Source organism: Prunus dulcis, chromosome 8 (genome assembly GCF_902201215.1).
Source record: "Prunus dulcis chromosome 8, ALMONDv2, whole genome shotgun sequence".
NCBI classification, from domain to species: domain Eukaryota; kingdom Viridiplantae; phylum Streptophyta; class Magnoliopsida; order Rosales; family Rosaceae; genus Prunus; species Prunus dulcis.
The window spans coordinates 14,345,744-14,371,795 of NC_047657.1; the positions used below are offsets into that span (position 1 = coordinate 14,345,744).

The 26,052-nt window shown below is 36.9% G+C and overlaps 4 protein-coding genes and 1 long non-coding RNA gene across 9 annotated transcripts; 2 read left to right on the forward strand and 3 right to left on the reverse strand.

Moving 5' to 3' along the window:
* The first annotated feature begins 143 nt into the window (after nt 1-143).
* On the forward strand, nt 144-2,931 carry LOC117636405 (LL-diaminopimelate aminotransferase, chloroplastic-like). 2 transcript variants are annotated; one of them, XM_034370885.1, is made up of 10 exons: nt 144-367; nt 461-528; nt 723-839; nt 1,076-1,138; nt 1,238-1,342; nt 1,462-1,512; nt 1,634-1,736; nt 1,809-1,954; nt 2,136-2,342; nt 2,458-2,931. In XM_034370885.1, the coding sequence occupies exons 1-10, from the start codon at nt 337-339 to the stop codon at nt 2,749-2,751; spliced, it is 1,185 nt and encodes a 394-aa protein (XP_034226776.1). In that variant the 5' UTR covers nt 144-336; the 3' UTR covers nt 2,752-2,931. The 2 variants fall into 2 exon arrangements, with proteins under 2 accessions (XP_034226776.1, XP_034226775.1); XM_034370884.1 differs by having other exon boundaries at nt 1,634-1,954.
* A 168-nt stretch (nt 2,932-3,099) lies between these two features.
* Nucleotides 3,100-6,021, reverse strand: LOC117636406. 3 transcript variants are annotated; one of them, XM_034370887.1, is made up of 3 exons: nt 5,846-5,999; nt 5,520-5,632; nt 3,100-5,273 (listed from the first exon to the last, which is right to left on the reverse strand). In XM_034370887.1, the coding sequence occupies exon 3, from the start codon at nt 5,087-5,089 to the stop codon at nt 3,323-3,325; it is 1,767 nt and encodes a 588-aa protein (XP_034226778.1). In that variant the 5' UTR covers nt 5,090-5,273; nt 5,520-5,632; nt 5,846-5,999; the 3' UTR covers nt 3,100-3,322. The 3 variants fall into 3 exon arrangements, with proteins under 3 accessions (XP_034226778.1, XP_034226777.1, XP_034226779.1); XM_034370886.1 differs by lacking the exon at nt 5,520-5,632 and having other exon boundaries at nt 5,846-6,021; XM_034370888.1 differs by lacking the exon at nt 5,520-5,632 and having other exon boundaries at nt 5,880-5,994.
* A 2,155-nt stretch (nt 6,022-8,176) lies between these two features.
* On the forward strand, nt 8,177-11,691 carry LOC117636407 (adenylosuccinate synthetase 2, chloroplastic-like). Its single transcript, XM_034370889.1, has 6 exons — nt 8,177-8,216; nt 8,343-8,410; nt 9,117-9,431; nt 9,500-10,192; nt 10,562-10,873; nt 11,120-11,691. Exons 3-6 carry the CDS (start codon nt 9,126-9,128, stop codon nt 11,288-11,290), a joined length of 1,482 nt encoding a protein of 493 aa, XP_034226780.1. The 5' UTR covers nt 8,177-8,216; nt 8,343-8,410; nt 9,117-9,125; the 3' UTR covers nt 11,291-11,691.
* A 491-nt stretch (nt 11,692-12,182) lies between these two features.
* On the reverse strand, nt 12,183-21,248 carry LOC117636409. 2 transcript variants are annotated; one of them, XM_034370891.1, is made up of 23 exons: nt 20,857-21,248; nt 20,544-20,754; nt 20,357-20,438; nt 19,814-20,102; nt 19,414-19,506; nt 19,171-19,311; nt 18,757-18,918; nt 18,410-18,609; nt 18,157-18,300; nt 17,973-18,061; nt 17,312-17,459; nt 17,060-17,106; nt 16,339-16,394; nt 16,036-16,199; nt 15,632-15,822; nt 15,047-15,104; nt 14,890-14,962; nt 13,751-13,852; nt 13,534-13,630; nt 13,351-13,446; nt 13,029-13,270; nt 12,772-12,912; nt 12,183-12,675 (listed from the first exon to the last, which is right to left on the reverse strand). In XM_034370891.1, the coding sequence occupies exons 1-23, from the start codon at nt 21,151-21,153 to the stop codon at nt 12,496-12,498; spliced, it is 3,303 nt and encodes a 1,100-aa protein (XP_034226782.1). In that variant the 5' UTR covers nt 21,154-21,248; the 3' UTR covers nt 12,183-12,495. The 2 variants fall into 2 exon arrangements, with proteins under 2 accessions (XP_034226782.1, XP_034226781.1); XM_034370890.1 differs by having other exon boundaries at nt 19,408-19,506.
* Nucleotides 21,249-21,861: 613 nt separating this feature from the next.
* Nucleotides 21,862-22,526, reverse strand: LOC117638789. The gene is made up of 2 exons (XR_004587307.1): nt 22,449-22,526; nt 21,862-22,052 (listed from the first exon to the last, which is right to left on the reverse strand). It is a non-coding gene; the product is annotated as an uncharacterized LOC117638789 (long non-coding RNA).
* Between the last annotated feature and the right edge of the window lie 3,526 nt (nt 22,527-26,052).

The following is a 26,052-nucleotide window of genomic DNA, read 5'->3' on the forward strand; positions in this document are numbered from 1 at the left end:
TGCCCTATACCTAATGTCGGCAAAATATTTATGTCGTGTCTAAAAAGGGCACCAAGTGGGACAACGTTAGTGGGTCAAACAAATGTTGACATTATATGAATAAGGGAGGAACATGAATGAAAGGAAAAAACAAGAAGCAGAGATGCATATTTGAGAGAACTAGCACTAAGCAACCAATTTATTAGTGGCTATATGTGCTTACAAAATGTTGGTGCTTCATTCTAAAGACTTCCGAGAGGTTGGTTGTGGACAGAAGAAAGGCTAGTCCATTTTCTTAGCAACCAAACAACTTCCACTCTCCTAGCTTACATTATCAACTGTTTTTCCGAGCTCAGAATGTCTCCCTTCAAGCAAAAAGAGAAGACTGGTTTCTTGCTTTTAACTTATTTTTTTTGGATGAACTTATAAATCTTTCGTTGAAAAACAAAATCCGATTCATATACATTTTTTCAATGTAAAGCATACAAGACCCAGGTGGCTCGCAATGCAAACATGGCCAAATTTCAAGCCGCGTATATTTTTCCAGAGGTCTGTAATGTCCTTCACTTGCTCTATAGTTGGCCTTCATGTTAAGTTGCTCAGTTTGTGTCTCTCAAATATGGCATTTTGCACAACCTTTTAATTTACTTGTTCAACTAAATCATAATTAACTCATTAAAATTTACTTGAGGGTTAAAGACGCTTACTTGTAAAGTTTTTGAGTTTGGTTTATGTTGTTTTAGATTGCTAGAAGAAGGGATGCACACTTGCAGAAGTACCCTGATGCACAAGTGATTAGCCTTGGACATGGTGACACCACTGAGCCCATTCCAGAAGTTATAACCTCTGCAATGGAAAAGGTAGCCTTCTTTGCTTTCATGTTTAATCGATGTACCTTTTGACATAGAAACCTTGATATTCGGAAATGTTCTCTTGCCAGACTCTGAATTTGGACTATGCTGTGCATTTTTATGTCAAGAACTTGTACGTACTGTAACACATGCATTACAATGGATCTTACCTTTTGAGTAGTAATTGTGGTTTGTGAGTTGTCATGTCTTGCTGATCCATCTTTAAATTGTTTCTAATTTGGCAGAGATCACAAGCTTTGTCCACCCTAGAGGGTTACAGTGGTTATGGACCTGCGCAAGGTGAAAAGGTATTTGGCCTTCTCAATATCTGATTAGCTGTTAGGGGCAAAACATGTAGCAAATAGTCATGCCTTTGTTTTCTGTATTGACATTCCTCATCTGTACAGCCATTGAGAGCTGCAATTGCTTCGACATTTTATGACAACCTTGGCATAGAGGAAGATGACATATTTGTTTCTGATGGGGCAAAATGCGACATTTCCCGCCTTCAGGTTTTTATATTTTTGTTAATCTGTTGATATTTTTTTGTTTTTCATGATAATTGTCTTGATTGATTCAGAACTTTAAACTGTACTTAAATTGTCTCTGCCTTGTTTTTACATTGTGATAGCTTGTTTTCGGGTCTAATGTTACAATGGCAGTGCAAAGTCCATCTTATCCGGTAATTTGCTTTTGATCTTTACTTGCCTTTTATATTGTCTCCTCTCTCTCTCTCTCTCTCTCTCTCTCTCACATTGTTTAAAACTTGGGATGATTTTCCTTTTTTTATTCTTTATCTGCAGGCTTATGTGCAATCGAGTGTTGTTATGGGCCAGACTGCACAATATCAGAAAGATGTTGAAAAGTTTGGAAATATTGAGTACATGACGTGCACTCCTGAGAATGGTTTTTTTCCTGATTTACGCAAAGTTGCTCGAACAGATACCATATTTTTCTGCTCACCAAACAACCCTACAGGTTCGGCTGCAACCAGAGAGCAACTGACACAACTAGTACAGTTCGCTAAGGATAATGGTTCAATCATAGTCTATGATTCTGCATATGCCATGTATATGTCAGATGACAATCCTCGCTCAATCTTCGAAATCCCGGGAGCTAGAGAGGTAAGTCTGCAATTGATAATTTGTTTGCAAGGCTCATGATTCATAGTTTTGTTGAAGATTTATGTATGGAATGGATAATAAATAGGAGGATTTATATGCATTGTGGTGGATAAGAAGCCTAATATATAAGAGCATACCAGATCTAACTTGTATGTTTTATGTTTCTGTATCGACATTGCAGGTTGCAATTGAGACATCATCATTCAGTAAGTATGCTGGATTCACTGGAGTTCGTCTGGGGTGGACGGCGGTCCCAAAGCAGTTGCTATTTTCAGATGGATTTCCTGTCGCCAAGGACTTCAACCACATCGTATGCACTTGCTTCAGTGGTGCATCAAACATTGCCCAAGCTGGTGGTCTGGCTTGCCTTTCACCGGAAGGCATTAAGGTCCGTTCTTCTGTATCTCGATTGATTCTAAAGTTTCATACTTGAAACCCACCTGCATGTGTTGTTAACTTGTTACAAGCTTTGTTTACATTTGTTTGATTTCAACTCCTTGTAGGCTATGCATGATGTGATTAGTTTCTACAAAGAAAATGCTGGAATTTTAGTGGACACATTTGAGTCTCTTGGCTTTAAGGTGTATGGAGGGAAGAATGCACCATATGTGTGGATTCATTTCCCGGGCCGAAGCTCATGGGATGTATTCAATGAGATTCTTGAGAAGATTCATGTGGTTACCATACCTGGGATTGGTTTCGGACCTGGTGGTGAAGGTTTCATCAGGGTTAGTGCCTTCGGTCACAGGAGAAATGTTTTAGAAGCCTCTGAAAGATTCAAGCAATTATACAAGTGAAGTGACTCTAGAGTGGTATCTGCAGCCTTCTATTTGAACCAGAGATCATCGACATTTGCCTTCATTTCTGTTCTATGTTGTGTGCACTAGTAAACTTCTGAAAGTCGCACGTCATTATTTAGATGTTATTGCAGAACTTGATTTAATCAGCAGCGTGTACATGTTACACTTGATTTCTAACTTATTTTGGTTGCCGAGTTGTTTTTTCAAAATAAAGGGCAGATACTTCCTATCCTGCAAATCAAGATCTAGCACTCCAAAATGGGTCTTTTTTGTACTTCTAGAAAACACAGCTGCAGGAAAAAACCACAAAGGCGAAATTCCAAACTGAGAATCACACTGACAAGGGGATAAAAATACGCTGGTTTTTAACACTTCATTATAGCAAGAAACATCTGCATTTTCAGAAGTCCTTCCAATTACACGTACGTATAATAGCACAATGGACAAAACCTACTTTACATGATCTGAATAACTAGTATGGCATAATTACAGGAAACTATTCTACACTAAGGTAATATAAATATAGTAAACGTTCAGGAGGTGATCTCTAGAATACAAAATTAGACACCTAGAACTGTTCGATACTATCCATAATCTCTGCTTTGCAAGTCTCTGCTTTGCAAGTTGTCTTGTAATGTCCAGTTTGGTTACACCGACTACAATGCACAGTATGTTTCTCACGATTAAGGTCCTCTACACAAATTCGTTTCTTTTCTGGGCGTCCTGGCGGTCTACGAAACTTAGGAGGTCGCACAACTCGAGTATCGTCATCCACACAAGCCTCATCTGCCTTTCTCCATTCAACTTTTCCAGGGATAGGGTATATCTGTTCAGCATATGCCTCACGGTAACTTGCAACAGTAAAACATTTCTCTGTAAAAGAGTATACATCTTTTCGACAGGAGATGAAGGCAGCCACAGCATGGGAACATGGTATCCCATATAGCTGCCAATCACGGCAGGAACAACAACGAGTACCAATATTCACAATGTCTGATCGGTCAGCTGAGAGAACCTCAAATTCTACTTGATCAGAACGAAGGACCTGATATGTTGATGCATGGCCGATGGCTTCTAAAATATGCTTCTCGGCAGATGGAGCAAGTACAGAAAACCAAGAATTGCTCTTAAAACGCCGTTCTTCAAACTCAGCCATCAATCTAATATGAATTGTCGCAATCACCTGGATTATGGGCAGCTCACGAGCTTCGAGAATCCACGTATTGAACTCCTCAATATTTGATGAGAGATGACCATAACGTGTTCCTTCAAAATACACTAATGCCCAGAGGGAAGGATGGAATTGTTGTAGCCATTTTGCAGCCTCCGGAGATACCTCCTCTATTTCAGCCATTTTTTCTTTAAAGCCAAACATGGTAGTGGCATATGCAGCATTCCATAGAAGATGAACAAGCCTAGAGTTCTTAAACTCTTTTCCAATGCTTTCACTCAAGTGGCGCATGCAAAAAGCATGTAATGAATTGGGGAATTTTCTTCTCATTGCATCTGCAATGCCCTTGTGCCCATCAGATAAAAATGTGAGCTCCGGCATATTCTCAGTGTTCATCTCCAGCGCCTTATGCAACTCTGACAAGAACCACATCCAGCTCTCATCAGTTTCTACATCAACAACACCAAATGCTAGCGGAAATAAACCACCATCAGCATCAAAAGAAGTTGCAGAGAGTAAGGTACCAAGATATTTGCTTTTAAGCTGGATTCCACCGAGCCCAATGATGGGCAAGCAACCATTCAAAAAACCACAAATGGACGCATAAAAGGAAACAAACAACCGCTGGAACCGATGATCCACACCAGTGGTAAACACCTCTGCAATGCTTCCAGGGTTGGTCTTCTTTATTTGCTCACAATATGACGGAAGAAGGCAATATCCTTCCTCAGAAGAGCCATAAATCGCGGCAAGTCCTCGTTCCTTTGCACGCCAAGCTTGCTTATACGGTATAGTTATCCCATATTGCTTATGGATATCATGCAATATATCCTTTGGTTTGTAATTAATGTTATCCCGCAGACGTTCTTCTATAAAACTGACAATCCAATCAACAGAAGCCTGGTGGTGCCCATTGTGTGCATTTCTACCACAAGTGTGTGTCCCTTCAAGGCTTCTTATTGTAAAGGTTGGGGCATTAGGAAGCTTCACAGCACGGATGCGCCATGGACATCCATCTGTCGCACACTTCGCAAAGTAGCGGATAAGGTCACTTTTTATGATACGAAGCTCGAAGTGTTGAGCAATTGCAGCTTCTTTAATTGCATTCCTGAAGGCCTTGACATCAGGGAACTCTTGACCAACAACAAACGTCTGGCCCTCCATGTGGCAAACAAAAACAATCAAAAGCTGACAATCCAATCAGCTTGTTTGAAATTTCCTTCAACGTAATCGTCAACTATTCCAACGTTTAGCTTCCTGGGAAGCGAAAAAAGAGATGAAGATTAAGACTGTCATTTTGTTGCATCTGACTGGAAACTCCCTGAGGGACATTCTCATCGCAAAAAGCCTACAAGAAGCCAAGCAATCATATTTAAAATCATACAATTGAAATCATTGGTTTCATCCTAAAAAACGAAAAAGACCCGAATGTCTACGGTACTCTCTATATGACACTCAACACAAATCAATTATATAACAAAATTATGGATTGACAACAATTATATAACAAAATGTGCTCATATATTTCAACAACTCTCTCTCTTTAGTAATGTACACAAATGACGCTCATTAATTCTAAAAATTTCATACTAACCAGCTGTACTAACTGGGGCACATTGGCTGATAATTTGGCTTCAAAATACCGTACAAGTTGACAGATTTTTCCATTGTCGGTAAAAAATAAACGAAATTTCAAACAAACAGGCTCTGTAATTAAGATAAAATCCAGTTATCATCACAACAAATATGGCATACCCAATTTATAAAAATAAAAAATACAGCAAAAGTAAAGTTTATTTATACATTCAAACCATATTTTGGGTTTGCAGCTAAGATCTGCAACTCGTATTTTCCAAGGTCAGAATCAAATAGAAAACAGAGCGATTCATTCACCCCTCATACATACAAATATATACATACATGTTAACGAAAGAATGAAGTTCGCATAACTGACGGTTGAAAGCAGAACCAGGAAATCAAAGATCAAAGCTTGACAGAGCAAGATCGAGGCAGTGGGGATTTCGACATCAGAGAGGGGAGAGAGAAAGGGCGAGAACTCTGTTGGTATTCTGACAAAAGATTAGGGTTGATTAGGTCACATTTGGAATATTCTGACATTTCGGCTACCAAAGATGGGTATTTTCGTCATTGGAACTCATTGACACGGGCGAACGAATGTATTCGAGTTTCGAAACTCAAATTTTATTTAGGAGAGTGCTAGCAACCTTCTTTATAACCTTCTCTTTTGAACATTTTCAATTCTACTCATGACAAGTGTTACTTTTCTTACACTAAAAACAATATCATTAATGCATCACACAAAATAGTTTTTGTTTTCCAAGTTTACCCTTATTAAATGTATTTATTTTTTTGAATAACAAGTTAATTTTTTTTATAACTTTCTTACCACCTTGTTAAAAATTAAATAAGTAAATAAAAACTGATTTTTTTAAAAAAATTTTAATTTTTCCAAAGAGAACGCGTAACAAAATAAAGATGATAACAATGTCATGAAACAAACTTTATTATTATTATTATTTTAAAATATGACGTTTTTCTTATGTTTTTATTATTATTTATTTTTTAACAATGTGCTAAATAAGTTATAACAAAATTTGAATAAATTGAGGGAAATATAAAAGCCAATACATTTTAAAAGGGTAAATTTGGAAAACAAAAACTAAATTGTGTGATGCATTAATGACATTGTTTTAAGTGTAAGGAAAATGACACTTGTCATAAAGAGAAGAGAGAAGATCCAAAAGAAAAAGTTAGAGAAAAGGTTGCTAGCATTCCTCTTTTATTTATTTGGGCGAAAAATAGCCCGAAACCATATCCAACATAGGATTCCGACGGGCCCAAATTTGGGAAATGCCCACAATCGCAATTTGATGAACAAGATATCCTGCATCGAGTTTTTGAGACTAGTAACCTCATTGGACTTGGCTATAACCACGAATAATGTGTTTGCATTTTATTTATTTATTTTTTATGACACAAGTGATATGAAGGTGGAGAAAATCGAACATAGAATTTCGACTGTGGGAGTAAATTCTCTTAACTACTTGAGCTATAAGCTCTTTTGCAATAATGTATTTGCCTCAGGAAGGTGAAAGAGGAGGAGATGGAAAGAGATAAATTTATTTAATTTTTGTCACAATTGAATTTTTTTCCTTCTTCAAATTAAGTGGTATCTGTGACATTTTTATAAAAATAAAATAAAATAAAGGTTGGTGATAGAGAAAATTGGAGCACGGATCCAAATTCAAACAAAACACACCCACATTTTCTTTTAAAGTAGGAAATTGCTTCACCCCACCTCAATTAATTACTTTCTTTCCATTATTATTTTAAAAATTATCATGCATTTATCTTTAATAATATTTCTAAAACTCCTAGCCGATGTATTTATCAGAATGGAATAACACAATCTCAATTCTCTCAAATATTCTTTACTTTTACAACATTCATTATTACTCATCTCTCCGCACGCGCGGATTTTTGTAAAAAAATTTAAATTTATTTTAGAATTAAAAAAGATAATGGGTAGTTGTGTTCCATAAAACTAGAATATATTATCTGATTTTTCTTTTAATTTTTTTAAATATAAAAAAGTGTGAATTTACCATATTATTCTCATTTAATTAATAATTTCAATTCTTAGTGCCCGTTTGGTATTGCTTATTTGAGGTAATAAGTGATCTTTTAAAAATTTTGAAAAACCCAATCCGTTTGGTAAACTATGAGAAAATCACTTATTGTTAAAAATTGCTGTGAGAGAAAGCTATAAAGGAAAGCAGCTAATGAGGTGCTTTCATTTTCTGATTATGCAGGAATCAGTTTCGAAAAGGCGCTGGGTTTAATGATTATGTGGCAATCATTTTCTGATTATGCATAAAATCAATACCAACAACACTTTTAACAAAAATTTTACCAAACGCCAAACTGCTTTATCTCACAGCTGATTTCTCTCACAGCAAATCTGACAGCGATTATTTTCACAGCACAGCAATGCCAAACTGGCCTGTTAATGTTTGCATTAACCAAGAGTATTTTTTAATATTTTGAATATTTTACCATTATTTGCCTTTTATTATATATATAGAATTTTTGTTCTTATTATATTCATGTACAATGATCTTATTCGTGTTGAAATGGAATTTTCAGAAAAATAAAGAAAGTTAAATAGATTTTAAGGAATTAAGAAAGAAAGGGTTGTCTTTTTTTGTCAAATTCCCCCCCCACCCCCACTTCCCATTCACGCACACAGCACGCAGCAGCCACCCTTTTGGTTCTTCGCTACTGCTACCCCTAGTTTTTCTTCATTGCTTCCTTATTTACTTGTTCATTTCTAATCCCCTCCTCCTTCCTCTTCCTACGGCCTTCACTTTTCTTCTAACCCTCTTGTTTTTCACAGAGTCCTTTCACAGTCCAAGTTCGGGTCTTGGAAGGGTTTGCTCAACCCAGTGCTCAAAGGGCCAAAAGGTTCTTCCTTTTCATTGTCTAATCTTCCAATTTCTCTGCTGAAAGTTTGGTGTTAATTTATTATTGCTCATGTATTTGCAGTGGTGATGTTTAGGGTTTATCTATTCGATTGAGAGATTCATTGGCATGGCTAATAATTGCAGAAATTTTTATTGTAAAGCAAACAAACCAGCCAACTTTATCCCACTCAGCTCTGTTCGTTAGCGCGAAGTTTTTAGAATTAATTAGCAAAATGTTAAGTCGTGATTGATGAGTTGGTTGCTTACTAAAATGTAGTTTGTGTATAACAAAATGTAGTTTGTGTATAACAAAATGAGTTTTTGTACTACGAGTACGAAATTTTTGCTTTTTGTTTCATTCTTGTTGTCCTTTTTGTTGTTGTTGTAATTCGGGTCTTGGTAAATTTACCAGTCTGGCTAACTGTAATGATTCATAATGCAAATTGAATGTTGTATTGTTAACTGTTTATCATACTAAATGTTAGTCTTCTCTCACCCCCAACAAAAAGATAGGGGATTGCAATTTTGTTATGTTTTCTTCTTGTTTAGAGCAATATATGTAGTTCTTGTGTTCTACTGATCTGTTCTTGGCCTAATAATGGTAGTTAGCATTTTTTGTTTTATAGTATGGGTGTTTTCTCCAATTGCTCAAAAACAGTCTTTTAAGTTTGAATGGTCATTGATTAAACATTTTCTTTCTCATTCAGCGGTTCACCATGAACAACCTCTCGTCCTTCACAACTCTCGACTCCAATCCGCTCTCTAAGCCTCACTCATTTGGTCCCTACCTCCACGGGCCCATTCACCTTCAGCGCCCCAGAAATGTTGTCATATGCTCGGTGAAGCCCTCAATTGCCACTCCCTCACCTCTAAGTGTGTCTGGGTCCCCTAACCAGGGGCTAAGTCGAATTGAGTCGCTAACCCAGGTCTCGGGTGTGTTGGGCTGCCAGTGGGGAGATGAAGGAAAAGGCAAACTCGTCGACATCTTGGCCCAACACTTTGACATTGTTGCTCGTTGTCAGGTAACAGAAAACTCTCACATCTATAAACAAAATTTGTAATTTCCTGATTAATTCTTGTATCTATTTAGGGTGGAGCAAATGCTGGACACACCATTTACAATGCAGAGGGAAAGAAGTTTGCACTTCACCTTGTTCCCTCAGGTATCCTTAATGAAGAGACTCTTTGTGTTATTGGGAATGGAGTTGTGGTGCATCTTCCAGGGCTTTTTAAGGAGATTGATGGCCTTGAATCTAATGGAGTCTCCTGCAAGGGAAGGATATTGGTCTCTGATCGTGCGCACCTCTTATTTGATTTCCACCAAGTAGTGGATGGGCTTCGAGAATCCGAGCTTGCTAAATCTTTCATTGGCACTACCAAGAGAGGTATTGGACCTTGTTATTCTAACAAGGTTATCCGAAATGGTATTCGAGTTAGCGACTTGAGGTACATGGATACTTTTCCTCAAAAGCTAGATGTTCTATTATCAGATGCTGCAGCAAGATTCCGAGGTTTTGACTATGGGCCCCATGTGCTCAAAGAAGAAGTTGAAAAGTACAAGCGATTTGCTGAGAGATTGGAACCCTTCATTGCCGATACTGTGCTTGTCGTGAATGAAGCCATCTCTGAGAAGAAAAAGATTTTGGTCGAAGGGGGCCAGGCAACAATGTTGGACATTGACTTTGGAACTTACCCCTTTGTAACATCCTCTAGTCCTTCAGCCGGTGGGATTTGCACTGGCCTTGGCATTGCTCCCAGAGTTCTAGGCAATCTGGTTGGAGTGGTAAGTAGAATGTTACTCTTGTAGTTGCAGAATTGATTTTCATTCGACTGATGTCATCATTCTCATCCTTGCCTTGCCTCAATCAAATGGGATTGGAGGGATCAATTACATGAACAAACAGTATCTCCAACTAAATCTATTTTTTCAAACAGGTCTTTTATATTATTTGTTTCTTGTCATGCATTCTCCTTGCATATAGTTTTGGCTTAACTAATGGAATCTGTATCTAGGAGTTGTCTGGTTGAAATGTCTTCAAAGGAGATAGAACACCATATGGTAGTATTGGTCATGACATGTATTCTTGCAGTTAGTACAAAGGTCAATTGAGATCGTGAAGTAATGTTGCTAACTTGAACTTCGTCTCTGCAGGTGAAAGCATACACTACAAGAGTTGGTTCTGGTCCTTTTCCCACAGAAATCTTGGGTAAAGGGGGTGACCTCCTTAGGTTTGCTGGTCAGGAGTTTGGCACAACTACTGGCCGCCCCCGTCGTTGTGGTTGGCTTGATATAGCAGCATTGAGATACTGCTGTCGGATTAATGGTTTTTCTTCTCTCAATCTCACCAAACTTGATGTTTTGTCGGATCTTCCTGAAATTCAGTTGGGTGTTGCCTACAAAAAAACTGATGGTACACCAATCAGATCATTCCCTGCAGACCTTCGTGATCTTGAGCAGTTAAAGGCATGTTCTCTGCTCTCCCTTCTATTTGGATATGCTGTTTATAGTTTTGCTAAATTTTCAGTTGGATAGTTTATACTAATTTTTTCTTAGTAATCAAGTCCCTCGTTATATTTGATATCTTACAAGAAAAACTTTGTGTTAACTCTTGTTGATGCTGTTGTTTTTCTAAGTTTTGGTGGATATTTATTTTTTAATATCTTGGAAGACACACTCTTGTTGATGCTATATTTTTTTTCCTATGTTTAGGTGGAATATGAAGTATTGCCTGGATGGAAGTCTGATATATCTTCGGTCAGAAACTATTCTGACCTTCCAAAGGCAGCACGCCAGTATGTGGAAAGGATAGAAGAACTTGTCGGCGTACCCATCCATTACATTGGTGTGGGGCCTGGTCGTGATGCACTCATTTACAAATAATCATCACAATATTTATTTCCTTTAGATTTCAGATGATGTTCAAACTACCAGAAGTAATACAGAACTTCTGGTGCTGGAGGAATTCCCTTCTATGTTGGGAGATTTGTTTTTTGGGATGGAAATAATTTTTCAAGGTTATGAACTTGATGCAACGCATTCTCCACCCAATGGGGCCACATGAATTCTATGCTTTGATTAGATGTTGGGAGAATTTTGTTTCAGTAACATTACTTGTTGTAATGCATGTATTGCTAGGATAGCAGGTTGGCAACAATTTGAAGTTGAGAGAATAATGTGGGTCATGTTTGTAGTTTACACATTATTTGATAGCAGGTAGCATCTGCTGCCTGGGCTGATCTCTTTAGTGGGAATATATTTTCTCTTTTGATCGATTATGGGAATATCTTTTTGGAGGGAATCTTTATTGCTTTGATTTCTATTATCAGCAAAACAGGATTAAAGAACTTTAAACGAACAATAAATTGCACTTACCGAAAGAATCTTTGGGCTCATTATCTGAAGTTTCAGAATCCTGATATATGTAATTCAAATGTGTATAGCTGAATCGGAAATAGGAACACAATTTTCTTACATCCAAATTCTGGAGCTAAATTCTTTGATTTTTTTCACTTAAAAATAGTATTTCAATGTTGTGCCCTAGACCAACACTTGAACTTTTTACAATTTTTCATAACTTTTGTTGAGTGGTTTTATACCTTTCATCCGTTGAGAAGAGATATGGTTCAGTATTATTTCTTATTATCTACTCAAACTGCCAACACCCGTCTCTTGTTTTGGCTACGCTTGACTTCTAATCTAGTGGTTCATTAGAAATCCAAAAGTTTAACACATTTTGGAGCTTAATTACTAAAATCTTAAAGACAATGAGTAATACTTAAAATGCCAGAAGATTATTTGAATTAGCAGTCAAAGATAACCATCACAATGAGAGAATCTAAATTTTGTGCTGATACAAATGTCTTGAAACCATCCTAATTCTCCTTCGTAATATACTAGAAATTTCTAATGAACTTGAGTCCTAAAAACCATCCTACTTTTGCTTTGCAACCTATTTGCACATTTATACAACTATCATCACGAAAACTTGTCAATTTAAATACAGCAAAAGTAACTATACACCTGTACATCACCCAAAATGAAAAATGAAGCAGATAAACTTATGCTGTACTCTGCTAGGCATCATCTCAAGAGATTAGGCATGCTAGCAACTTTCCGCAGACTTGCCGTAGCTCGACTGAAGGATCTGTCGAAGATATACTTGACAGTATGGATCTTGCTTCTACTAATCCTCCTGATATAGTTTCTAAGATTGCATCATCACTAGCCATAAGAGACCCCAATAGCTTTGCACCTGCCATCCTTTCCTGAAGAACAATATGGGCCATTAGTTCAGAAATTGGGTGTTTACAAATGCCAAGGCATAGAGACAGTAACTAATATATCAAAACAGCGCTCAATACCTTCTCTGATCCTTTTCTAAGAGCTTTAAATGAGACTTCAAGAAGATCAGCTGAGTAAGGAAGAACTGTAGATTTCAGATGGTACACGGATGAAAAGAGAACCTGAATGCATGCAGCTCTTATCTCTGAGTTCGTCATGACCTGCAGTATTTGACAGCACATTTAAGAATGAAATGAGACAAAGCATGACTTTATGAGCCACAACAGATTTTGATAACATGATAATCTACTGATAGTGAAATAAATAATCAAAATACCTTAACAGAATGGATGAGACAAGGAAGAGTTTTTCGAACAAAAGGCTTTTTTCCAGAGTCCAATATCTTTTGGCAAGCACTGATGAGAACATTAGCCATGCACATATAAAATGAGAGTGGAACTGGCACCTCAGACGAGCATTTCACATCATCCAAGTTGGATGATAAAACAGGCTGGTGGTTATCTTGTATAAGTTTATTGATCACACAGGTGAGGACAGAGTTTCCTGATGAAGCATCACCTGCATTATGGATCATAAAAGTCACATGTGCCCTACAAAATTTAAGTTCATACTAAGGATAATGCAATAACCAAGATCACCTTTCTTCCCAACAATGCTAAATGATTCTGGATCTTGCAGCTCAGCACATATCATCAGTGCCAGGGAATCAATGCACCCATGCTGTGCTTTAGATACTGAGGGGATAGAAACCTATCAGCATCAAACTTAACCAATAGAAACAAAATTGATAGGTGTTTGAGAAACTTTACTTATTCACACACCTTCATCCCCATCAACAGAAGGCCATAAAAGCATTGTCTCCAATGTTTTTCTGATTTTGAGCATTAAAGGATGAGAAAGTGATTCCCTGCCTCTGACCTATCCATGACAGGAACCTCAACATTAGATCAATGCAAATAAAACAAAAGATGCCTGAGGTCGTGGCAGAAGAATAAAGCACAAAACTCTGCCAAGATGTTGACCATATAAAACAATTACCACAAGGGAAGTGCAAACTGAAAACAGACAAGCTTTAATCTTTAGTATATCCCGAGAACCTGTAGCAATTTCTAGCTGGGAGCTGACAACTGGAATTAGCACCTACAATATGAAATGGCAGGTACAGATTAAAATATTGGTATTTTATCCAGTACAACACATACAGAAGCACAATAAACAAGAAATTAGAAAGCAATAACCTAATACCGAAGTACTAACTTGTTCATCTTCTTCATATACAATGTTTCATATGGATACATGAATTCAACTTCTTAACTTCCACAATCACATTGGAGGTAGATTTTAATTTGTAATTGCTACCACAAATAAGATGCGTGGGTATAGTTGATATCCTTTATGGAAAAATGAAATGCAAGCTGATGAGCAAACATTCTGGAATCATTCTTGAGCATTGAAAATGGATGAAACACAATTGACAGTACAAAACTAACAGACCAATAACCAAAATCAGAGAATTCTTTCTGATAAGCAGATGGATTCCCAAATGGATCTTAGCTAACACTATAAGTTGGCACATCCAATCTATATGTTCATAACCCAATTTATTTTAGAGTTGAAATCATATAAATAACCATACTGACTAATTACAAGAAACAACAATGAGCTTCTTTAATGGTCAGTGTGGAAGTTAACAGAGAAGTAGGCAGGTAGATAGACAAGCGATAGTGCCAATACATTTTTAAAAAAAAATTCGGTCACATACTTATTTGCTAGTTGGTAGCACACATTGATAGATTTGGAATCCTGATATAGTAGCATTGGCACTGCTTTAGACCAATGGCTGCTAGTCCAGTTGAAAGAAAATCTTACATAACTGATAAGAAAAGCATAAAAGTGTACTCGTGTAGTTCCACAGAGATAAATGCTTTGCTCGCTTAATGTTAAAGCCATGCTAGCATAACAAGCAGAAACTGCAGTTGCGATCCACAGAGGACTCACATTTTAAAGCTCTGACTAGATTGTTTATGGATGCTAACATGCATATCATCACATAACCAAGTTGAAAACCTTATTTGAGAATATATATATCCATGAAGGCACAAATCAGTCTTCCTGGAACATGTAATGAGAGATACAGTCATAATAAAGAGTAGGTAATAAAAGTCACTGTTATATACTTTGGGATGAAGACGCCCACAGAGCTCAGCAGCAAGTTTCCGTACATCGTTGAATTCAAACTCACAAAATGTCCTGAAATAAAAATGTAACCAGAATAAAAAAAGAAGAAGACATTCCAGTCATATGAATGAATCTTTCTAACATTGATGGACTAACCTTTTCAAAAGAAGAATGGTAACACAATCCTCACTGATGGCATTGATATCTCCACAGTCTGAAATTAAACAGAAATAGGTTAAAACCAGAAGTACGTCTAGAGAATTTTTATAGATGTTTCACAAAAATCATGCAGCTATTGGAAAAATAGTAATTATGATTTTACATAACTGAATTTCACAATGTGGTAAGAGATCTGTACTAACTACTGACTAACATGCGTCAATGTTGTTGAAACCAGTTTGGACAGATTGACAGAATGTACATGTTTGTAAAATGAGCACAAATACATGCATCTTCAAATCAAGGATTCCTAAAACAAATACTTTACAGTTGCTAAACCATTACATGCAAGCATCCAATCCTTCTTCCATATATTGTTGCTTCTAAATTGACAATCCACCAGTTGTTTGTAGAGAGACAGATCAGATCTCTCTCTCTCTCTCTCTCTCTCTCTCTCTCTCTCTCTCTCTCTCACACACACACACACACACACACACACACACACACACAAACCAGAAACCATATACCTCTTAGGTTTTCAAATCAGCAAACTTGTTTAATATGGAGATGGAGAGAGTATACCGTGAAAAATGCCTTGATTGAAAAGTTGTCCATACACTATAGATGAATTAAGGTCATTAAAGACTCTCAGTGGAAGCATCCTAATTATGAGTAGTGGGCAAAGGTGTTCAAAAAGAGTCTGCTGCATTTTTTCAGAGTCATCACTTCTATAGGTTTGACACTCCTGTCCAGAAAAGCTGTTTTCATCAATCCTGAAAGAGAGAAAGGACAGAACAAATTAAAGAAGAAAATTTTAGCATAGAAAGTTGAACAAAGTCTTCAAATAAGCTGAAAAGTAAAGAGAAAGACAGATACAGGAAGTCACTGTATAATCACTAGGTACTAGTATAAACTACAGACGGCTAACTATTAATAAGGATACGAGCCTTATATTTGATAAATGCTATATAACATAATGTACTTACTCTTCCCGTCGCTTAGCATGCAATAGAACACAAGAGAGGACTGCATCAGCAGCTTCTGCCAAGTGCTCACTTATATAACTCAAAAACTTGACAATTGTTGCATTTGATGGCTCTGCAAACATTTTCTCAATCAACAGTCCGATCAAGACATCCCAGCTTTGAACCTGAGATAATTCAATAGATAACAAAAGGATCATCCAGCTGAAACTTTGTAAGAAGCAAATGACGAAATGACAAAATTTGAGGTTTCATTTAAAAAGCATGAAAGAGATATAAAACATATTGTGGTAAAATCAATCTTACACTTTTAGACCAGTCTGGGATCAGCCTAAGCACTCGATCACTATCAAATTTCGATCCTGCAAGTTGCAAATGGAAGAGCTCAATTTCGAAATAATATTTGGCAATAATAGAATTAATCAATTATAAATTTTAACTATGAATACTTGATGCTCAGTTGCTCACCACAAAAATGGAAGAGGAAAGCAAAACTAAGCTTCAAAACTACCTCATTACTATTACGAACTTCCAAATCTTCGGTCCATTTAAAATCCACAAGAAAAAAATAAATAAAATAAATAAAAAAAAGCGTAAAGGAAATATATGTTCACACAAAAATATACACAACTGAAAACAGACAAAAAGCATTTAATATTTAGCATCCAAAAGAAACTCTGTCAGTGTATGATGTAGAAGAACCGTGTTCTAAGGATGCAGAATTTATGTTAGATTTAAAGTTACTTGCTATACTCATTATTCCATTTGGTCTTTAAAGAAATGAAAGAAAGCGAAGAAAATTAAGATCTTTACGGTTTAATTTCTCCCATCTAAAATTTGCTCTATTGTTGTAAGTCATTTGAACATTATAGTTCAGACATCATCATATAGATAATTAAAGAATAGTGGATATAAGACATAAAAGACACAAATTTGGTTATGCAATGAGAGGGAAAAGATGCATATACAAGTTCAGCACAGTGAAGGATGTCATCTGGCAAGTGGTGACATCAAAACAGTTACATACCTACAACCCCTGCAGTGTTCTGAAGATCTATGCTTTGGCTGAGGGTGCTGCAAACAAGAATAAATAATAAATGGAAAAACTGTTATCTGCTGTTGAATATATTCATAATTAGCAGCTTCAGCTCAATAGACATTTCTCTAACCCAAACCCGAAAAAAAGAAACAAAGTTTTCAACAGACGTATTCATAGCAAGATAAACAAATTAAACTTTGAGAACAGAAGGAGAAAACAATGAAATGAAAAGGTAAATACCTAAGACAGTCAAGCAGCATACATATAACTTCAGCATTCTGGCTATGATATTTGAGCATCCCAACACAGGCATCACTTGCACTTGATTGCAATCTTTCATCCGATGAGTAAATTAGATGAACTAAAGAAGGCAAAACTAATGAAGGATCTGCAAGAACAGGTATGTGTAATTCATCAATGCAAAGTACTGAAATCAAAATGTCAATATTTACTGCTAATGGCAGTGCTAAAGAAGTTACAGTGGATATCACTTTTACTCAAAGAAGATGAAAGAGAAAAAAAAGATCCATACTAAAATATAAAGGGAAGAGCTAAGTTTTTGGCTCATGCTCTTCCCACAAACTAATCTTATATTTTATTTATTTATTTAAAGTGTTGAAATGCTGCAACCCCAGAATTTTAGTGGATGATAAATAATATCTACCTAAAACTATTTTAATCATATTATAACTATTCCATTTATCAAAATAAAAAGATAATAATTCATGAAGAAAAACAAGCCACCAAATGCCATTATGCACCAAGCAGTTTATGCCTAGTCAAAATAATTTTCCTTCACAGCTTGGATTTGCAGTTTACTATGGTTTAAAAGAGTATATAGCAAAGATCTGGAAAATGTCAAATGAGATTTGGCATGAAACAATTTAAACCGTAAACGAACCAATCATTGGAAGCAAAGTGGATGTTTGTTTCCGAATTGCAATTTCTTCATCTTCAAGACGCTCAAGCAAATGGTTTGCAATATCTTGCCTGCAATTATCATAGGGAAAAGATAAAGAAGGGCAGAATGGTGAAATCACCATAATATGACACAATAATAAAAGCTGATGGAGCATTTTGCATACCATGATAACTGGGAAAGTTTGTCCTTTGAATCTGACGACATACAAATGAGTTCTGATATAACATCAAGGGCATTCGTCCTCTGTTGAACATTTCCAGAAGTAAGGCGCTCCAGAACTTCTTTTAAGCAATGACTGTCTTTGCTCCTGGTAAACCATTTACACCAAATTGACAATCAGGTACCCAAAAACAAATGGAGAGATAATATATTTGATTTGAGCTTCCAAGCACCAAAGGATAAAAAGAAGTAAATACATCAAACAGTATTCTGCTATAAGCATAACAACAGCTCTAGCTGTGCCATCCCGTTCATCTAGAAGGTGAATCAGCAATGGTAGCATAGCATCCACCTCTCTGGTGTCAGTGAGACTGCTTCCAGATGATTGTGGCTTAAAAATGACTGCTTTGAGTATGCAAACAATCCCGTCTACCACATCATCATCACAAGAACGGAGCTTCATAATGTAATAAAATATTAATGTTAGTAAAATGACAACAAAAACAGGGCCTTCCAATGGCAACAACAATATTATGGGTATTAAAGAATCAATCTTAGTTATCCTTATGAGTATTATACGAAGATTGGATGCAAGAATTAATACCTGTGGTAAAAGAGCATGTGATATCCTTATCCCGTATTCTGATACTATGGTCTCAAATTTCTTGCGGTCAAAACGCCCCAATAGAAGGCATAAACAATTTAGGAAAAACTTTCTGGTCTCTGCACCACCATCCTTATTCTCAGGATGCCCTCCGGCATAAAGCTGCATATGTTTTTCTTATCAGAAAGTTAACGATTGCATCAAGTACAAGTGAATAAAAATTCACGTTAAAAGAGAGATGTTGACGCACCCAAAAAGTGGAAGAAATCATAGCCCAGCATGAGAATTTAAAAATATACCGTAACAAACAACAGTTCTTATTATTTTGCAATTTAAAATAATTAAAAGTCAAGTTCACATAGTCCTGGATTATATTAATGAAGTTAGCTGTTTGTAATGCTGAGAAAATATAACCTGTATGCCTGCTAAGTATTGGTCCAATAATTCTTTGTAATGATGAGAAAATTTCTGATCTTCCAAGTGCATTAGCTTGCCATAATGCTTCCAACAAGAAGACAGTAGCAATGCTCCACTCTTGATAACCTTCGAACCTGTCTTTCATGTTACAAACAAGGAAGCCATGACCCATAAAAAAATTAGACACCATTAGAGGTGTGATATTTAATAAAAAAGAATGGGTAGAGGACCTGCCTTAACTTCAAAGTGGCGATAATGCCCTTTTATCTCCCGTAACCACTGAAGCACTTGCTCCAATCCTTTGGCATGTAAAGATCGGCTTTTCCTGCTCCACTGGAGTAGAGTAGGTGACAAAATGTAACAACGTTCATGTTTGAAACAAGTTACATATAATACAGAAATAGTGAGACCAAGACTAATCATAAATATGTAAATATTGCTTCTAAAACTACAAGGAAATATTTGGTAAAAGAATATATGAGCTGCTGCTGATAGAAAATCCTAGTTTTTACAATTTATACCTAATAGGGATGTGCATACTAATTATTCAACTAATTTTGAAAAATAGCAACATCATCAAATTAAAAGTTTGAGATTTGAGGTGTTTGAATATATAAATGTAACAAAGTCAAGAACTTACAGCAAGGAGTTTCTGCACGAGACAAATAAGTTCCTCTAAATGATCCCAGAGTATATATTCCATTTCCATATGTGAGGTTACTAAAGATTCAGAAACTGGTTTTGCTTTCTTATCTCCACTGTCAATGGCCACTAAAGTAAGCTGTCGTTTTGGTGCATTTGAATCTGACAATTTGGGCTTGTTACTTGCAACCTTTGCATTTTTTGTCAATGCTTCTGTGAGAGCTAAAAAACAATCAGCAGCAGAGATAGCAAGCCGAGATGGCAGTTCATGTCCTTCCTGCAAAGTGCTACAAAAACAAGAGGCCGAAAATACGACCAAATAAAACCAAAAAATAAGCATTGCATTTGTTGTGATTTGTCACATAATACATTAAATTTTTTTGCCTAATTTTGTTATACAAGACATTAAAACTATTTCAAACACGACATGCATGATATTCAAATCCTTATAAATCTGAATATGACAAGTAAGCCAAAACATAAGTCATATAACAAAAACCATACAAGATGTGCACTCAATTTGCATCTGGTAATCAAATACCTTCCTTTTTCGACAATATGCGACAGGTACGGAATACACGAAGAGAGCATCTTCAACAAATCACTGTACCTCTCCATTATTCCTGTCATTTCAAGCGGTAAAATCTCAAATTCCTCTGTTAAAGATAATTAAAGCAACGGCTTTCAAACTAATTTCACTTTGAAAACTCCAAATTAGGCTTTCTTACCATTCATGGGAAACTGGGTCATAGCAGTCTCGTGGTCCAAAAGAGCACGCACAAGGGTACACCAGCCAAGAGCTATAAAGCGATCATCTTTCGTCGAAATAACTTTAGCCAAGTCCGTTGCAATAGCTCGGAAGAGAAAATCGTCTTGAAAAAGCCAGTTCAAAAGCACCATGGATTGGCCACCGTTCTTCGTGTCCTTGTACCGCAATGACTGAATTTGGAAATAATAACAAAAAATTTAAAATTTTGAGAAAACCAAAAGCAATTGCATTGTGAACGATTGAAAAATGCGAAGAAAAATGAAATTGGGTACATTTTCAAGCATGGGGATGAGAATTTCGTGGAGGGGCTCGTTCTTCTCAGCGGCGTCGTTTAGGTACGTGTGCAAGAACCGCAGGGAGTCATCGAGAGAAGCTGAAATGGAGATGTGACCGATTGAGTTGAGGGGGTGAGGGGAGAGTCGAGAAATGGAGTCGTTTAGCTTTCTGGGGCGAGCGGAGAGCAGAGCGGTCATTGCTCTACCAAGGGTCACTGACATCATTGCCTGTGAAGAGGATTCTGATGGCTCCGATAAGTCTGATTTCGATAGCAACTGTTGGGTTTGTTCCATTTAGATTGAGAATTTGAGAACGAAATTAGGTCTTGTAGCTTTAGCTATGGCGGAACTGTTCTAAAACCTCACTTGGGTGGGGGTTTAAGAGAGCCACCGAGAGTTCACAACTTACAACGGCCATGTTGAACCGCCCGTTTTGACCCGAGTACAAATTCGGATCCAATCTGATCCAATTCACGTTTTAATCCTGGTCAAAATTTGGATCCAAGCCCATTAGTTGATAATTCTTTAACAATTCATATAACATCCATCCCATTAGTTGTGTTAAATCACAGCTTCATTATTTTTGCTAGTAGGTGAAATTAAATCAGTCAAAGAGTAGTTCACGCAAACTAGGGCTGGGCACGGTTCGGTTTGGACCGGTTTTGGGGAAAAAATGGAACCTGATCCGATAGTGCAAACCGGTTCGGTTTGGACCGGTTCTGCTCAACATCCATACAGAAATCCGAACCAAACCGGACCTGTCGAGTTCCGGTTCGGTTCCTGCGGTTCCGGTTTTTTATTTTATTTTATATAATTTAAATTTTAACAAATCTGCCCAAAATGTATTTATATACTAACATACCCCAAATTTGAGGTTCCATCAAGCTTTCAACACATCAAAATGAATCCAACTTCAACAAAAATACAATCCAAATTCAAATGAATCCAACTTCAACAAAAATCATCAAAATGAATCCAACTTCAACAAAAATACAATCCAAATTCAATCCAACTTCAACATATAAATTACAACCCAAATTAAATCAAACTTCAACAAAATAAGTTCCAAAATAAATTACTAGCCAAATACAACCCAAATTCAACCAAATATACATTACAACCCAAATTAAATTCCTCCTAACATTGAAAAGTAGTTGGAGCTATGGTGCTAGGTGTGGATGAACTCATAATATCTACATAAAAAAACATAAACACATTAAAACATTAGTCCAACATACATATTATATAATACATTAATAAAGCACATATAAAATTACAAAGACATACCTAATTCAATCGATTCATAGAACTCCATCTCTTGAATTGTTGGCTCATATTGTAAAGAGGATATGTCATCCGACCTTAACCAATTTTGAGAGCAAATTAAGGCCTCCACAATCTTAGGAGTCAAAGAATTTTGCGAGTGATTCTACTTTTTTTTTTTTCCTTTGTTGCAAGATTAAAAACAATTAGGTGGGAGCATAAATTTGCCCCTTGAGTTAAGTATTTCGATATCTCCCAATTAAAGTGAAAAAACCAAATCCCAAACTGATACGATTTCATAAGAGAAAAGGAGAGCAAAGACTTACAGCTTCAATGTCAATTTTGTAAACCCAAAGCTTCCTTCTTTCTCTGCAACTTGTTCTATATGCCACAACAATATGCCCAACAGCCAAAACCATTGAGCAGAAGCACCAAACACATACTCTGCTCTTACATACTCTGCAATATGCCCAACAATATGCAGAATATCAACACAATGCCTTACGAAGTTCAATTTAGTTCTTAGCTTTTAAAACTTAAGATCTTGCATTTGTTGATGTCTATTAACTGCAAACATTTGGAGTAAGACAACAAACCCAGAAAAGCAAATAAATAAATAACTTTGCATCAACAATGAACCCCTATACATGAACTACAAAATCAATAAGCAGACCATCAATGGTTCCAAAATAGTTGAGTAAGAACTGAAAATGCATCTAGGATCCATTGTAATTTTTGCTTAATTAGCAAACCAAAAAATTGAAAGCAACATACAATACAAAGCACAACTTCAAATTTATATTGGCTTCTAACTATAACAGGATCCGAATTGAGACAACAGTTGTAGAAAGGTTTAACATTTTATCTCTGTTCTCTCCCTACATCATTCCAGCAATAGACAAAGCAGCAAATAGTATAAATAAATTAAAAGAAAATCAATTTAACGTAATCAAGATTATTAAAATCATACCAATAAGGCCATATCAAATTTGCATCTCTTATATTGTTTTTACTTCTTCTTTTATTTGCAGAGGCACTGCGTGAGTTTGTGAACTGAGCTGGGAGGTAGACGGAGGCAGGAAAAATGGATGCAGATGCTAAGGACGAAGGTTACAAACTTCCACCAGATTTTCAAGAAAATACTAAAGAAGCACTTGTCGATTTCACTGTGACCGACTCCACAGAGCTTTGGCTCATTGATTTGCCTAAAGATCAAGTATGTTTCTTTTTGGGTGGGGGGCTCTTTTCTAATACTTTGTATCAATGCCAGTTTATAAGTTTTCAGTACAAAGAGAGACGAAAAATCTGCAAGCTTTAATAATCTGTCCAAGTCATTACAGTGTTGTGCTTTTCTCGCTTGAGAGGGGAGTGATTATGGAAAGTGCTTTTTTTAATCTGGGAAGAAGTTTTACACTGAACTAGTTCATGGAATCACAATGCGAACATCAAACTAAAAAGGAGAGAGATAGAGAGAGAATCTGACCTGCAACGACTGAGAGAGGCTAAGAGAAGAGCGGCGGCAGAGAGGGGTGTGACTGTGACATGCTGGTTGAGAGAGAGGTTTGGAATCGGTGGCTGGTGGCTGGCGGCTGGCTGAGTATGAAACGAAATGGGAGGGAGGAGAGGAAAGAACGAAGAATGAAAAAACCCAATCTGAATTTGGTGTAATCCTGTGTGTGCGCTACCTATGGTAGCAGCATACACACCCAATCAAAATTTGACAGGTATGAAAATGTATATAATTTCAAATATAAATATATATAATATTTAAAAAATATATAAATTAATTCTATTGGACCGGTTCGGATTGGACCGGTTCCTTAGGATGGAAAACCGGAACCAGAACCGGTCTGAACCGGTTCGGTTTGGATTTTTCTCGGTTTTTGACTTTTTTGGTCAACACGGTTTTTTTCGGTTTTTTCCGGATTGGTTTGGTTCGGTTTTACGGTTTTGCGGTTCAAATGCCCACCCCTAACGCAAACTATACTTTATTTTGGGTTTGAGGTTATTCCAAATCGAATTATTTAAAGTGAAGTTTTCGCATGTAAACACGTAATGTTATTAATTCACACATAAGCGTAATATAATATAAATATATACAATACATACATCGACTCATCGAACATAGTCACATATAAAGCGGAATCAAGAATTTTTCAATGGGTGGGCTAGCTAAAGTTATTAGCTTAAAATCTAAGGATCAAGTTTTGTTTGGGTACTGGCCAGTTTAACATTGTTGTGCTGTGAAAATAATCGATGTCAGATTTGCTATGAGAGAAATCAGCTGTGAGATAAAGCTGTTTGGCTTTTGGTAAACTTTTTGTTAAAAATGTTGTTAGTACTGATTCATGGTTAATCAGAAAATGATTCTGGCATAATCATTAAACTCAATGCCTCATCGAAACTGATTCCTGTATAATCAGAAAATAAAAGTACCTCATTATCTATTTTCCTTTATAGCTTTCTCTCACAACAATTTTAAACAATAAGTGATTTTCTCATAGTTTACCAAATGGGCTGGGCTTCCCAATTTTTTTTTTTTTTAAATCACTTATCACCCCAAATAAGCAATGTCAAATGGACACTTACTGTTTCTATAGTTTTTCTAGAAATAAAAATATACATTGGGATTGTAACATTCCACATCGACTAACGAAGATGGGGTAATATGCCTTATATGTACATGCCCACCTCCATCTAGCACGAGGCTTTTTGGGAGCTCAGTGTCTTTGGAGTCATGGGAACTCCGAAGTTAAGCGAGTTCGGGCTAGAGCAATCCCAGGATGGTGACCTATTGGGAAGTTGCTCGTGAGCTCCCAGAAACAAAACCGTGAGGGCAGAGAGAGGAGCCCAAAGTGAACAATATTGTGCTACAGCGGAATCGATCCCGAGACGTGACAGAATGGTATCAGAGCCACTCTCCCGTGTGGTGCGAATGTGCCGACGAAGACATCGGACTTTGCATTGAAACATTAGCTAAATAGGCGTAGGGTTTGCTAAACCTTGCGTAGGTTTCGAGGTATTTTCAAAGGGCAGGCGCATCATTCAGATTGTGCATAGGTCTTAGAAGATTCTTAGAAGAACAATTTTTGATAGAGCCACAGTTCACAAGTAGGTCGAGAAGTTTTTTTTTTTTTTTTTTTAATTTATCCTCTCTATGTGATGCACACTATACATACCATGTGGTGCAATTTTAAATGGCCCTTTCATGTTACAACCGCCAACATCCAAGTAAGTGACGTGGCATGCCAACTCACGCAAAATGTATTTAAACTTTTTTTGTTTGTTTGAGAATTGTATTTTAACTCTTTTATTCAACTCTCTCCTCTCCCTGACACCTTGTTCACCACGGCAAATCGTGTAAAGTTCCAACGCAAAGAGAGCTGTGGGGAGGGTGGGCTCTGTCTATTTTTTCGATCAACTCATTGGAATTGTCCTCCTCAGTCGAGCATCTCAGGAGGTGTGCATGTTGTGTAGAGTTTCGATGTGAAACTGTAGACATGTGCTGTGGGTGCTCCACGTGGCCAAATGATGTATCCCTAACTTTGCCATCTGGATGTATCCCTAACTTTGCCATCTGCAGGCTTGGGTGTCGAAGGCTACCTTGCCCATGATCTCTTTTGTCCACGTGTCCTGCTCTTATTGGCCGTTGATTCTAGTATAAATAAGAGTCCCCCAAGTTCCTAGTTGAGAGGTATTCTTAGTTTGGACTTGCTTTTTCTTTCGATACGCGTGGATTGCCACAAGAAAGACTAATTTGGTTTGTTCGTAAGGTGCCATTCGGCGTATTTGTGGGAACAAAGGAGCCGGGGTTCTTTTGGGAGGCTTGGTTTTTTTGTATGAGACACCGTCCAGGTATTCCAAGGGTCACCAATTTGTGTTTGTGCCGTTCGATTAACATGTCATCCGAATTGGATAAACCCTAAGGAC